Source organism: Somniosus microcephalus, unplaced genomic scaffold (genome assembly GCF_052327205.1).
Source record: "Somniosus microcephalus isolate GS21.2 unplaced genomic scaffold, FLI_Smic_1.0 scaffold58, whole genome shotgun sequence".
In the NCBI taxonomy this organism is placed as follows: domain Eukaryota; kingdom Metazoa; phylum Chordata; class Chondrichthyes; order Squaliformes; family Somniosidae; genus Somniosus; species Somniosus microcephalus.
In genome coordinates this window covers 731,188-746,435 of record NW_028225245.1, presented here as the reverse complement: position 1 = coordinate 746,435, position 15,248 = coordinate 731,188, and the positions used below count along the sequence as shown (strand labels likewise).

Here is a 15,248-nt window from a genome sequence, read left to right as displayed (position 1 = left end):
GCGTCTCTGAGATCCCCTGGCATGCTCTCCTCCTTCCAGATAAGAGAAATGTGTTAATGAATTCGCACCAGTATTGCTTCTCCGCCATGCTTTAGTGCCTCGGTGGGGATTCCATCTGCTCCTGAGGCCCTGTTGTTCTTCGGTTGTCGGATGGCCTTTTCAACCTCATGCCGAGCTGGGGTTGTGCTGAGATGGTGGCGGGTAGCATGCTGTGAGATGGAGTTGAGGACACTCGTGTCGAAGACAGAGTCATGGTTAAGGAGATCTTCGAAGTGCTCCTTCCAGCGGGCACTGACTGCTTCCCTATCCTTGATGAGTACCTCTCCATTCTTGGCCCGCAGTGGGGTAGGGCCTTGGGTGCTTGGGCCGTAGATGGTCTTGACTGCGCGAAAGAATCCACGCACGTCGTGGTTGTCGGCTAGCTGCTGGATCTCCTGCGCTTTCTCCACCCACCATCTGTTCTTTAGGTCAGGAGTTTTTTGTTGGACCTCGGCCTTCAGGCTTCTGTACAGCTGCTTTCTTGCTCTCGAGTTCTGTTGCTGTTTCCAGCTCAGAAATGCCTTGTGCTTGCAGCCAGTTGGGAGCACCCTGAGTCAGAAAGTTGTGGGTTCAAAGTCCCCACTCCAGTGACTCGAGCACATAAATCTAGGCTGACGCTCCGGGGCAGTGCCGAAGGAGCACCGCACTGTCGGAGGGGCGGTGCTTAGGGGGCGTGGCCCTGTCGGAGGGGCAGTACTGAGGGAGGGCCGCACTGTCGGAGGGGCAGTACTGAGGGAGCGCCGCACTGTCGGAGGGGCAGTACTGAGTGAGCGCTGCACTGTCGGAGGGGCAGTACTGAGGGAGCGCCGCACTGTCGGAGGGGCAGTACTGAGGGAGCGCCGCACTGTCGGAGGGGTAGTACTGAGGGAGAGCCGCACTGTCGGAAGGGCAGTACTGAGGGAGTGCTGTACTGTCGGAGGTGCAGTACTGAGGGAGTGCTGTACTGTCGGAGGGGCAGTAATGAGGGAGTGCTGTACTATCGGAGGGGCAGTACTGAGGGAATGCACCACTGTCGGAGGGAGCAGTACTGAGGGAGTGCTGCACTGTCGGAGGACCGTCTTTCGGATGAGACATTCAGGTGGACATAAAAGATCCCCCTATTTCGAAGAAGGGCAGGAGAGTTATCCCCGGTGTCCTGGCCATTATTTATCATGCCAATTGGCTGCAGTGTTTCCCACATTACAACAGCGACTACACTTCAAAAAGTACTTCATTGGCTGTAAAACCGTTGGTCGTGAAAAGCGCTGTATAAAGGCCAGTCTTTCTTTACTTTCTCTCCTGTATTTACATTAATTACTTATATAAACCTCTTTTACCATCTCTTGCAAGGGGAGGAATTGCAGACGGGCAGCTTAATGCAAACTTCGCACGAAGATCTGACAGAGTCACTCGATTCATCAGGACCTGAATATCATCGACATATGGAAGCGGAAAGCAGCAATCAGAATCCGGGCAAACTGCACACGTGTCTTGTGTGTGGACGTGGATTCAACCGAAGGTGCAGCCTGGGGAGGCACAAGTGTAACCAAAGCGAGGGGAATCCGTGCAAATGTCGGGAATGCGGGATAGGATTCAGTTGCCTCGCCGAGCTGGAGACTCATCAACGCAGTCACTCCATGCAATGGCCGTTCACCTGCTCCGAGTGCGGGAAAGGATTCACTCATCCCTCCTCTCTGCAGGAACACCAGCTGGTTCACACTGACGAGAGGCCGTTTAAATGTTCCGACTGCGACAAGAGTTTCAAATGCTCCAAGGGCCTGAAGAAGCATCGACGCATCCACACCGGGGAGAAGCCGTTCGCCTGCTCTCACTGTTTGAAGAGGTTTAACGAATCTTGCAACCTGTTGATACACGAGCGTGTTCACACCGGGGAGAGACCTTTTCAGTGCTCCGACTGCGAGAAGCGCTTCAGAAGATCCAGCCAACTGATACAGCACCGGCGAGTTCACACCGGCGAGAAGCCGTTCGCCTGTTCTCACTGTGAGAAGAGGTTTAACCAGTCTTGCCACCTGTTGATACACGAGCGAGTTCACACCGGGGAGAGGCCATTCACCTGCTCCGTGTGTGGGAAGGGATTCACTCTCTCCTCCACCCTACTGATACACCAGCTGGTTCACACCGGGGAGAGGCCGTTCTCCTGCTCCGAGTGCGGGAAAGGATTCACTCATTCCTCCTCTCTGCGGGAACACCAGCTGGTTCACACTGACGAGAGGCCGTTTAAATGTTCCGACTGCGACAAGAGTTTCAAATGCTCCAAGGGCCTGAAGAAGCATCGACGCATCCACACCAGGGAGAGGCCGTTCAGCTGCTCTCACTGCGGGAAGAGGTTTACGCACTCATCCAATCTTCGGAAACACCAGTTCACCCACACTGGGAAGAGGCCGTTCGCCTGCTCCGTGTGTGGGAAGGGATTCACTCATTCAGGCTCCCTGCGGGCACACCAGCGAGTTCACACCGGGGAGAGGTCGTTCACCTGCTCCGAGTGCGGGAAGGGATTCAGTCGTTCATCCAACATGCTGACACACCAGCAAGTTCACACCGGGGAGAGGCCATTCACCTGCTCCGTGTGTGGGAAAGGATTCACTCGTCCCTCCTCTCTGCGGGAGCACCAGCTGGTTCACACTGACGAGAGGCCGTTCACCTGCTCCGAGTGCGGGAAAGGATTCACTCGTCCCTCCTCTCTGCGGAAACACCAGCTGGTTCACACTGATGAGGGGCCGCTCACCTGCTCCGAGTGCGGGAAAGGATTCACTCGTCCCTCCTCTCTGCGGGAACACCAGCTGGTTCACACTGACGAGAGGCCGTTCTCGTGCTCCGAGTGCGGGAAAGGATTCACTCGTCCCTCATCTCTGCGGCTGCACCAGCGAGTTCACACTGATGAGAGGCCGTTCTCCTGCTCAGAGTGCGGGAAAGGATTCACACGTTCCGACTCTCTGCAGGAACACCAGCTGGTTCACACTGATGAAAGGCCGTTTAAATGTTCCGACTGCGACAAGAGTTTCAAATGCTCCAAGGACCTGAAGAAGCATCGACGCATCCACACCGGGAAGAGGCCGTTCAGCTGCTCAATGTGTGAAAAGCGATTCACCAGTTCATCTCACCTGCTGAGACACCAGCGAGTTCACACCTGAGCGCACTGGTCCCATTCTGCTGTTAATCACATGAAGGACTGTTCTGTGTTAATAATGGCAATTACGGGGTTGGGAGGGTGGGGGGCGGTTTGAAGATGCTGATAATCCCAGTAACTAGGCTGGAGTTTAAGAGGGGTCAGCCTCGGCTCAGTGGGTGACACTCTCACCTCTAGAGTCAGAAGGTCGTGGGTTTGAGTCCCACTCTGGAGACTTGAGCACGTAATCTAGGCTGACACTCCAGATAGTACTGAGGGAGAGCTGCTCCATCAGAGGTGCCATCTTTCGGATGCGACGTTAAACCAAGGCCCCATCTGCCATCTCGGGGGCGTAAAAGATCCCGTGGCCATCATTTTGAAAAACGGAAGCGAGAAAGGATCTTGACTCGGAAGATCAGGAAGTAGAATAAGGAGCGAAGGAATAACAAGGGGCAGAAAACACTGGTAGGAATAGTATATAGGCCCCCTAACCGTAGCTAAACCGTTAGACAGAATATTAATCAAGAAATAGCAGGAGCTTGCAACAAAAATAATGCAATAATCTTTGGGGACTAATCTTCATTTAGAATGGACAAATCAAATTGGCAAAGGCAGTCTGGAGGATGAGTTCATGGGATGCATTTGGGACAGTTTCCTAGAACAATATGTCATGGACCCAACCAGGGAACAGGCTATTTTAGATCATGTGTTGTGTAATGAGACAGGGTTAATTAGCAATCTCACAGTAAAGGATCCTCTGGGGCAGAGTGATCATAATATGATAGAATTTTACGTTAATTTTGAGAGTGACTTGCCTCAGTCCAAAACTAGAGTCTTAAACTTAAAGGAAGCCTATTGCATAGGTATGAGGGGCGAGTTGGCTAAGGGAGATTGGAAAAATAGATTAAAAGGTATAGCGGTAGATAAGCAGTGGCTAGCGTTAAAAGAAATATTTCATAATTCTCAACAAAAATACATTCCATTGAGAAACAAAAACTCCACGGGAAAAGGGATCCAACCGTGGCTAACTAAAGAAGTTAAGGATAGCATTAGATTGAAAGAAGAAGTTTATAATGTTGCAAAGAATAATATTAAGCCTGAGGATTGGGAGAGTTTCAGAAACCAGTAAAGGTTGACCAAAAAATTGATTAAAAGGGAAAAAATAGAATGAGAGAAAAATAGCAAGAAATATAAAAGCAGATTGTAAGAGTTTCTACAAGTATGTAAAAAGGAAAAGAGTAGCAAAAGTAAACGTTGGTCCCGTAGAGGCTGAGGCAGGAGAAATTATTATGGGGAATAAGAAAATAGCAGAAAAGTTAAAAAAAAATGTCTTCACAGTAGAAGACACAAAAAGCACAGCAACAATGGTGGGGAACCAAGGGTGTAATGAGGGTGAGGAACTTAACGTCATTAATAGAAGTAGAGAAAAGGTACGAGGAAAACTAATGGGACTAAAAGCCGACAAATCCCCTGGAGCTGACGGCCAACATCCTAGGGTTGTAAAAGAGGTGGCTGAAGAGATAGTGGATGCATTGGTTTTGATCTTCCAAAATTCCCTAGATTGTAGAACGGTCCCAACGGATTGGAAGGTCGCAAATGTAACACCGTTATTCAAGGAAGGCGGGAGAGGAAAAGCAGGGAACTACAGGCCAGTTAGCGTGACATCAGTGTAGGGTAGGGTGTACCTGTAGGATTTAGTCAACATTATTAAGATTCGATAACCATTCTAATATAACTATAATATGTGAAATTGTATGTTAAGATCCTAAAAGCCTGTATAAAATGGAGAATGGCTGAGAGCAAAGCAGGATGGGATTATGCCAACCTGACCAAAAACCTCTGTTTAAAATTACTGAAGTAATGGAATGTTGTGCTAAGTTTATGGAGACGAGGAATTCAGCAATATTATGCTTAAAGAGATAAAAACTAGAGAGATAGATAAGAGTTGGAGACGTCCTTCATTGGTCCAGCTATCGGATGGACAGACTGTTTCGTCAACATGCTCTGTGTTCTGTGTTCTGTGAACACAACGTGTTCTGTGAAAAGTGAAGATCTGTGATAAGGGTACTTTGTTATGCATGGAGAAAAAGTCAGAAGGATCAAACAAGGTCATAAGATGGGTAACGAGGGAGCAAGACTTTTTACCAGGTGTTAGAGGGTTAATTACTGCCACGTAGGCAAAACGAGAGGGAAAAGGGTATAAAGGTACAGGTTTTGAACATCGAAAGCGCGCACCGTGTAACCAGAGATTGATAGGAGCTTCAGTCAACAGAACACAGCAAGATCCCAAGGAAGCGCGCATGGGTCAACAGAACACAGCAAGATACATCAGGAGACTTGCGCCGCGCTCACTCGGAAGGAACGCCGGGGTTTGAACGAACAGACTGTGACTATCTTCTTGTTAAGTACTACTTCTTTGTACCGGATGTTTAATGCTTAATAAACCTGTTTTACTGATACACAATATGCCTGTACCCAGAGTGGTTTGTGTAGTCACGGACTGTTTTACTGATACACAATATACCTGTACCCAGAGTGGTTTGTGTAGTCACGGACTGTTTTACTGATACACAATATACCTGGACCCAGAGTGGTTTGTGTAGTCATGGACTGTTTTACTGACACACAATGTACCTGGACCCAGAGTGGTTTGTGTAGTCACGGACTGTTTTACTGATACACATTATACCTGTACCCAGAGTGGTTTGTGTAGTCATGGACTGTTTTACTGATACACAATGTACCTGTACCCAGAGTGGTTTGTGTAGTCACGGACTGTTTTACTGATACACAATATACCTGTACCCAGAGTGGTTTGTGTAGTCACGGACTGTTTTACTGATACACAATATACCTGGACCCAGAGTGGTTTGTGTAGTCACGGACTGTTTTACTGATACACAATATACCTGTACCCAGAGTGGTTTGTGTAGTCACGGACTGTTTTACTGATACACAATATACCTGGACCCAGAGTGGTTTGTGTAGTCACGGACTGTTTTACTGATACACAATATACGTGGCCCCAGAGTGGTTTGTGTAGTCACGGACACATTATTATAAGAGCTTTTGAAAGCTACATCAGTCATCGGGAAAATGCTGGAATCCATTGTTAAGGAAGTGGTATTAAGTCACTTAGAAAATCATAACATGATTAGGCAGAGTCAACATGGTTTTATGAAAAGGAAATCGTGTTTGACAAATTTATTGGAGTGTTTTGAGGATGTAACTAGCAGGGTAGATAGAGGGGAACCAGTGGATGTAGTATATTTGGATTTCCAAAAGGCATTCGATAAGGTGCCACATAAAAGGTTATTACACAAGATTAGGGCTCATGGGGTTGGGGGTAATATAGTAGCATGGATAGAGGATTGGTTAACGGACTGAAAACAGAGAGTAGGGATAAACAGATCTTTTTCAGGTTGGCAGGCTATATCTAGTGGGGTGCCGCATGGATCTGGTGGGACCGCAGCTATTTACAATCTATCTTAATGACCTAGATGAAGCGACCGAGTGTAATGTATCCAAGTTTGCTGATGATACAAAGTTAGGTGGGACAGTAAGCTGTGAGGAGCCTTTGGACCTTCTGACAATCACCTTAATTCTGTGTCCTCTGGTTCTCGAGCCTTTCGCCAATGGGAACAGTTTCTCTCTATCTACTCTGTCCAGACCCCCTCATGATTTTGAACACCTCCATCAAATCTCCTCTCAACCTTCTCTGCTCTGGAGAACAACCCCAGCTTCTCCAGTCTCTCCACATAACTGAAGTCCCTCATCCCTGGTACCATTCTGGTCAATCTCCCCTTAACCTTCTCTGCTCTAATGAGAACAATCCCAGCTTCTCCAGTCTCTGCACATAACTGAAGTCCCTCATCCCTGGTACCATTCTGGTAAATCTTTTCTGCAGCCTCTCTAAGGCCTTCACATCCTTCCTAAAGTGTGGAGCGCAGAATTGGACACAATAAGAAAGAAACATAGACGTGTATTTATAAGAACACTAGCTGGAGTGCCCGGCGGTGCCGAGGCTTTTTTGAGGGCATGTTGTTTTTGGAAGAGAGAGAGCGAGCGACTGGGGGGAAGAGAGCGAGCGACTGGGGGGAAAGAGAGCGAGCGACTGGGGGGAAGAGAGCGAGCGACTGGGGGGAAGAGAGCGAGCGACTGGGGGGAAGAGAGCGAGCGACTGGGGGGAAGAGAGCGAGCGACTGGGGGGAAGAGAGCGAGTGACTTGGGGGAAGAGAGCGAGCGACTGGGGGGAAGAGAGCGAGCGACTGGGGGAAAGAGAGGGAGCGACTGGGGGGAAGAGAGCGAGCGACTGGGGGGAAGAGAGCGAGCGACTGGGCGGAAGAGAGAGAGCGACTGGGCGGAAGAGAGAGAGCGACTGGGCGGAAGAGAGAGAGCGACTGGGCAGAAGAGAGAGAGCGACTGGGCGGAAGAGAGAGAGCGACAGAGGGGAAGAGAGAGCGACTGGGCGAAAGAGAGAGAGCGACTGGGGGAAAGAGAGAGCGACTGGGGGGAAGAGAGAGCAACTGGGGGGAAGAGAGATAGCGACGGGGGGAAGAGAGAGAGCGACTGGGGGGGAAGAGAGAGAGCGACTGGGGGAAGAGAGAGAGCGACTGGGGGAAGAGAGAGAGCGACTGGGGGGAAGAAAGGGAGCGACTGGGGGGAAGAGAGGGAGCGACTTGGGGGAAGAGAGGGAGCGACTTGGGGGAAGAGAGCGAGCGACTGGGGGGAAGAGAGCGAGCGACTGGGGGGAAGAGAGGGAGCGACTGGGGGGAAGAGAGCGAGCGACTGGGGGAAGAGAGGGAGCGACTGGGGGGAAGAGAGCGAGCGACTGGGGGGAAGAGAGAGCGACTGGGCGGAAGAGAGAGAGCGACTGAGGGGAAGAGAGAGAGCGACTGGCGGGAAGAGAGAGCGACTGGCGGGAAGAGAGAGAGCGACTGGGGGGAAGAGAGAGAGCGATGGGGGAAGAGAGAGAGCGATGGGGGAAGAGAGAGAGCGATGGGGGGAAGAGAGATAGCGATGGGGGGAAGAGAGAGCGACTAGGGGGGAAGAGAGCGACTGGGGGAAGAAAGCGACTGGGGGGAAGAGAGAGAGCGACGGGGGGGAAGAGAGAGAGAGCGACTGGGGGGAAGAGAGAGCGACTGGGGGGAAGAGAGAGAGCGACTGGGGGGAAGAGAGAGAGCGACTGGGGGGAAGAGAGAGAGCGACTGGGGGGAAGAGAGAGAGCGACTGGGGTGAAGAGAGAGAGCGACTGGGGTGAAGAGAGAGAGCGACTGGGGGGAAGAGAGAGAGCGACGGGGGAAGAGACAGAGCGACTGGGGGGAAGAGACAGAGCGACTGGGGGGGAAGAGAGTGAGCGACTGGGGGGAAGAGAGAGCGACTGGGGGAAGAGAGAGCGACTGGGGGAAGAGAGAGAGTGACTGGGGGGAAGAGAGAGCGACGGGGGAAGAGAGAGAGCGACTGGGGGGAAGAGAGAGAGCGACTGGGGGGGAAGAGAGAGAGCGACTGGGGGGGAAGAGAGAGAGCGACTGGGGGGGAAGAGAGAGAGCAACTGGGGGGGAAGAGAGAGAGCGACTGGGGGGAAGAGAGCGACTGGGGGGAAGAGAGAGCGACGGGGGGAAGAGAGAGCGACTGGGGGGGAGAGAGCGACTGGGGGTAAGAGAGAGCGACGGGGGGAGGAGAGAGAGCGACTGGGGGAAGAGAGAGAGCGACTGGGGGAAGAGAGAGAGCGACTGGGGGGAAGAGAGAGAGCGACTGGGGGGAAGAGAGAGCGACTGGGGGGAAGAGAGCGACTGGGGGGAAGAGAGAGAGCAACTGGGGGGAAGAGAGAGTGTGACTGGGGGGAAGAGAGAGCGACTGGGGGGCAGAGAGCAACTAGGGGGAAGAGAGAGCGACTGGGGGAAGAGAGAGCGACGGGGGAAGAGAGAGCGACTGGGGGGAAGAGAGAGAGAGAGAGAGAGAGGGACAGAGAGAGAGGGAGAGACAGAGAGGGAGAGAGAGAGACAGAGACAGAGGGAAGGAGAGAGACGGAAGGAGAGAAAGGGGGTGAGGTGAAGGGGTGGGGGGAAAGGGGGTGGGGGGAGGGGTGAGAGGGAGGGGGGAGGGGAGGGGGGATGGAAGGGGGTGTGTGGGAGGGGGTGTGGGGGGGTAAGGATGGGGGAAGGAGGTGGAGGGGATGGGGGGAAGGGGAGGGAGAAAGGGAGGGGGAAGCCAGCAGACCCTCTCCACTCTGCCAGTGTTGAGAGTTGCGCTGCTGGCGGCGGTTGGAGAAGGCTAGGCCCCAGAGCCTCGGGCACCTGCACTGACATGGCCCAGCCGAGCGCAGCGCCCCGGTCAGCCCGAGCTCTGCAGCCGCCGTTTGGCCGCAGGCCACAAAGCACCCGAGCCCAGCGCTGGCGATGGCTCCGCGGAGCTCCGTGCCGCCCCACCAGCCGAGCGCAGCGCCCCGGGCAGCCCGAGCTCCGCAGCCAGCATTCGGACGCAGGCCACAAAGCACCCGAGCCCAGTGCCGGCGATGGCTCCGTGGAGCTCCGTGCCGCCCCACCAGCCTTTAGAAAGATGGCGGCGGTGGCTATGCTCGGCTCAGACCCGCCCGGCCAGCCTTTAGAAAGATGGCGGCGATCGCGGGCCACTTGTTGAGCGGGACGGGAGGTGCCTAGCTCGGGCGTGGCTGGGCAACAGAGGCCGAGGCTTTGAGGCCTGGAAAAACGGTGAAAGGTAGGAAAATTATAGAGGTTAGAGAAAAGATTTACAAATTATTTAACTTATTTGAAAAAAAATTTGTGTTTTAAAAGCAACTTCTTTTTTGCTGGAAATCTAGATTTGAAAAGAAACACGCAGAAAGTGGGAAAAAGAAATGAAGAGTTTGGAATCAGGATGGCGGCCGCTCACCTCAGCTGAGAAGGATTAGGCCCGCCCACACATGCACCGATTGGTCAACCATCAGGTCACTGAAGTGTAGGATTGGTCAATCGTCACGTCACTCGAATCTAGGATGGCCCGCCCGCACACGCAATGAACCCGCCCCCGTGATGCAGCGATTGGTCGACCGTCGCATTGGTCGACTGTATGATTGGTCAACCTTCACGTCACTCGATGATAATGAGCGGATAATGAGCGGAATTTTGAACGTTTTTTTGTATACCGTCTGAAAAGTTTTTGTCTGACCAAAAAGTAAATACGCTTATGACCATTTCGGAATACATAAGAACATAAGAAATAGGAGCAGGAGTAGGCCAATCGGCCCCTCGAGCCTGCTCCACCATTCAATAAGATCATGGCTGATCTGATCCTAACCTCAAATCTTCTATCACTTTCTAAGCACCCGAGCCCATGTGATCTCCCGGGAGAGGCGAAAAGCCAGATAAAAGACCCAATGGCCAATTTGGGAGGAAAAAATCTGGGAAATTCCTTTCCGACCCATCTAGGTGATCAAAACTCGTCCAGGAGATCACTCTGTCCCTATATTTTCTACAGTACTTACCTTCTGTAAAGGCGATCTCCACCCCAGCCAGGAACAGGAATAAAACCATCTCCTGAAATCTAACACAGAATTAGAACACAGTAGGAGCAGAACCAGGCTACACGGCCCCTGGGCCCACTCCACTACCCACAGGGCCATGACCATTCCGAACCTAGACTCGTCCAATTTCCTGCCCGCTCCCCGTAACCCTTAATTCCCTTTACTTCTAGGAAACTATCTATTTCTGTTTTAAATTTATTTAATGATGTAGCTTCCACAGCTTTCTGGGGCAGCAAATTCCACAAACCTACCACCCTCTGAGTGAAGAAGTTTCTCCTCATCTCAGTTTTGAAAGAGCAGCCCCTTATTCTAAGATTATGCCCCCTAGTTCTAGTTTCACCCATCATTGGGAACATCCTCACCGCATCCACCCGATCAAGCCCCTTCACAATTTTATATGTTTCAATAAGATCGCCTCTCATTCTTCTGAACTCCAATGAGTAGAGTCCCAATCTACTCAACCTCTCCTCATATGACCACCCCCTCATCCCCGGGATTAACCGAGTGAACCTTCTTTGCACTGACTCGAGAGCAAGTATGTCTTTTCTTAAGTATGGACACCAAAACTGTGTGCAGTATTCCAGGTGCGGTCTCACCAATACCTTGTACAACTGCAGCAATACCTCCCTGTTTTTATATTCTATCCCCCTAGCAATAAAAGCCAACATTCCATTGGCCTTCTTGATCACTTGCTGCACCTGCATACTAACTTTTTGAGTTTCGTGCACCAGGACCCCCAGATCCCTTTGTAATACAGTACTTTCCAGTTTCTTGCCATTAAGATAATAACTTGCTCTATGATTTTTCCTGCCAAAGTGCATAACCTCACACTTTCCAGTATTGTATTCCATCTGCCAAATCTCTGCCCACTTACTTAGCCTGTCTATGTCCCTTTGCAGGTTTTTTATGTCCTCCTCACTCACTACTTTCCGTCCCATCTTTGTATCATCTGCAAACTTTGATATGTTACACTCGGTCCCCTCCTCCAAATCGTTAATATAGATTGTAAAGAGTTGGGGACCCAGCACTGACCCCTGCGGAACACCACTAGTTACTGGTTGCCAGTCTGAGAACGAACCATTTATCCCAACTCTCTGCTTTCTGTTAGAGAGCCAATCCTCCACCCACGCCAGAATATTACCCCCAATCCCGTGATTTTTTATCTTGAGCAATAATCTTTTGTATGGCACCTTGTCAAATGCCTTTTGGAAGTCTAAATACACTACGTTCACTGGTTCCCCTTTATCCACCCTGTATGTTACTTCCTCAAAAAACTCAAGCAAATTTGTCAAACATGACTTCCCGTTCATGAAACCATGCTGAGTTTGTCCTATTAAATTATGTTTATCCAAATGTCCCGTTAATGTCTCCTTAATAATGGACTCTAACATTTTACCAACCACAGATGTTAGGCTAACAGGTCTATAGTTTCCAGCCTTCTGCCTACTACCCTTTTTAAATAAGGGTGTTACATTAGCAGTTTTCCAATCTGCAGGGACCTTTGCTGAGTCCAGGGAGTTTTGGAAAATTATTACCAATGCATCCACAATCCCTACCGCCACTTCCCTCAAGACCCTAGGATGCAAGCCATCAGGTCCAGGGCGTTTATCTGCCTTGAGTCCCATTATTATACCAAGTACCACTTCCTTAGTGATTTTGATCGTATTTAGCTCCTCCCCCCCTAGGGCCCCCTGTTTGTCCAGTGTTGGGATATTCTTAGTGTCCTCTACCGTAAAGACTGATACAAAATAATTGTTCAACGTTTTTGCCAGCTCCATGTTTCCCACCATTAATTTCCCGGTGTCATCCTCTAAGGGACCAACATTTACTTTAGCCACCCTTTTTCTTTTTATATAACTATAGAAACTTTTACTGTCTGTTTTTATATTTTTTGCTAATTTACTTTCATAATCTATCTTCCCTTTCTTAATCAATCTTTTAGTTATTTTTTGCTGTCTTTTAAAGACTTCCCAATCTTGTATCCTCCCACTAGATTTGGCTACCTTATATGCCCTTGTTTTTAGTCAGATACTATCCTTAATTACTTTGCTTAGCCACGGATGGCTATCTTTTCTTTTACACCCTTTTTTCCTCAGTGGAATATATATTTTTTGGAAGTTGTAAAATAACTCCTTAAATGTACACCACTTATCATGTACCGTCTTACCCTTTAATCTATTTTCCCAGTCCACTCTAATCTAAAGGGGGCAAGCACTTTGCTGGGAGTGTACTATGGCCTCCAAACAGTCAGGGAGAGATAGAGGAACAGATATGTAGGCAAATCTCAGAGAAATGTGCAAATAATAGGGTAATAATAATGGGGGATTTCAACTTCCCCAATATTAACTGGGATAGTCAGAGTGTGAAAGGCACAGAGGGTGTAGAATTCGTAAAGTGCATCCAGGAGAGCTTTTTGAGCCAGCATGTAGAAGGTCCTACAAGAGAGGGGGCGGTACTGGACCTAATTCTAGGGAATGTGGCCGGCCAAGTGGAAGAAGTGCTAGTAGGTGAGCACTTTGGTGCCAGTGACCATAATATGGTGAGATTTAAGGTGGCCATGGAAAAGGACAGGGATGGGCCGGAAATAAAGGTTCTAAATTGGGGGAAGGCCGATTTTAATAGGATAAGGCAGGATCTGGCCAAAATGGACTGGGATCAGCTACTGGAGGAAAATCTGCATCGGAGCAATGGGAGGCTTTCAGAAGGGAGATTGAGATCATACAATGGCAACATGTTCCCGTAAAGGTCAAGGGTGGTTCCAAAAACCACAGGGAACCGTGGATGTCAGGGGATATACGAGAATGGATTAGAAAAAAAAGGAGGGCTTTTGGCAGATACAAAAGGCTAAAGATGGAGGAAGCCCTAGAGGAGTACAAAAAGTGCAGGGGGATACTTAAAAAAGAAATTAGGAGATCAAGGAGGGTCCATGAAATAACACTGGCGAGCAAAATAAAGGAAAATCCTAAGATGTTTTATAAGTATATTAAGGGTAAGAGGATAACTAGGGAAAAAATAGGGCCCATTAGGGACAAAAGTGGCAATCTGTGTGTGGAGCCGGAAGATGTAGGAGGGGTTCTAAATGAATTTTTTGCATCTGTTTTCACTATGGAGAGGGACGGTGTAGACATAGAAATAGGGCGGGGGGACTGTGATATGCTCGAACACATTAACATCGAGAGGGAGGAGGTATTGGTGGTTTTAGCAGGCCTAAAAATGGATAAATCCCCAGGCCAGGACGAAATGTATCCCAGGCTGCTGTGTGAGGCAAAGGAAGAGATTGCGGGGGCTCTAACACACATATTCAGAACCTCTCTGGCCACAGGGGATGTGCCAGAGGACTGGAGAACCGCTAATGTAGTTCCATTATTCAAGAAGGGGAGTAGGGAAAAACCGGGGAACTACAGGCCAGTGAGCCTAACATCAGTGGTGGGAAAATTATTGGAAAAAATTCTGAGGGACAAAATCAGTCTCCACTTGGAGAGGCAAGGATTAATCAGGAATAGTCAACATGGCTTTGTCAAGGGAAGATCATGTCTGACTAATTTGATTGAATTTTTTGAGGGGGTGACCAGGTGTGTGGATGAGGGTAACACAGTGGATGTGGTATACATGGATTTCAGTAAGGCCTTAGATAAAGTCCCGCACAGGAGACTGGTCAAGAAGGTAAGAGCCCATGGAATCCAGGGTGCCTTGGCACGTTGGATACAAAACTGGCTTAGTGACAGAAGGCAGAGGGTGATGGTCGAAGGTTGTTTTTGTGACTGGAAGCCTGTGGCCAGTGGGGTACCACAGGGATCGGTGCTGGGTCCCTTGCTGTTTGTGGTCTATATTAATGACTTGGATATGAATGTAAAAGGTATGATCAGTAAGTTCGCGGATGATACAAAAATTGGTAGGGTGGTAAATAGCGAGGAGGGTAGTCTCAGTCTGCAGGACGATATCGATGGGTTGGTCAGATGGGCGGAACAGTGGCAAATGGAATTTAACCCGGAAAAGTGCGAGGTGATGCACTTTGGGGGGACTAACAAGGCAAGGGAATACACAATGAATGGTAAGACCCTAGGCAAGACGGAGGGTCAGAGGGATCTGGGTGTGCAAGTACACAGATCCCTGAAGGCGGCGGAACAGGTGGATAAGGTGGTAAAAAAGGCATATGGGATACTTGCCTTCATTAGCCGAGGCATAGAATATAAGAGCAAGGAGGTTATGATGGAGCTGTATAAAGCACTGGTAAGGCCACAGCTGGAATACTGTGTGCAGTTCTGGTCACCACACTACAGGAAGGATGTGATAGCTTTGGAGAGGGTGCAGAGGAGATTCACCAGGATGCTACCAGGGCTGGAACGCTTCAGCTATGAAGAGAGACTGGGCAGATTGGGTTTGTTTTCCTTGGAGCAGAGGAGGCTGAGGGGGGACATGATTGAGGTGTACAAAATTATGAGGGGCATAGATAGGATGGATACTAAGGAGCTTTTTCCCTTAGTAGAAGGGTCAATAACTAGGGGGCACAGAGTCAAGGTAAAGGGCGGGAGGTTTAGAGGGGATTTGAGAAAGAACTTTTTCACCCAGAGGGTGGTTGGA

General features: G+C 49.8%; 1 protein-coding gene across 1 annotated transcript; it reads left to right on the top strand.

The window, feature by feature from the left end:
* Positions 1–1,640: 1,640 nt before the first annotated feature.
* On the top strand, positions 1,641–3,203 carry LOC147083629 (uncharacterized). Its single transcript, XM_085980169.1, has one exon. The coding sequence runs from the start codon at positions 1,656–1,658 to the stop codon at positions 3,168–3,170; it is 1,515 nt and encodes a 504-aa protein (XP_085836295.1). The 5' UTR covers positions 1,641–1,655; the 3' UTR covers positions 3,171–3,203.
* Positions 3,204–15,248: the final 12,045 nt, after the last annotated feature.

Coding starts and splice junctions, on each gene's coding strand:
- LOC147083629 (XM_085980169.1), top strand. CDS start 1,656: ATGCAATGGCCGTTCACCTGCTCCGAGTGCGGGAAAGGATTCACTCAT.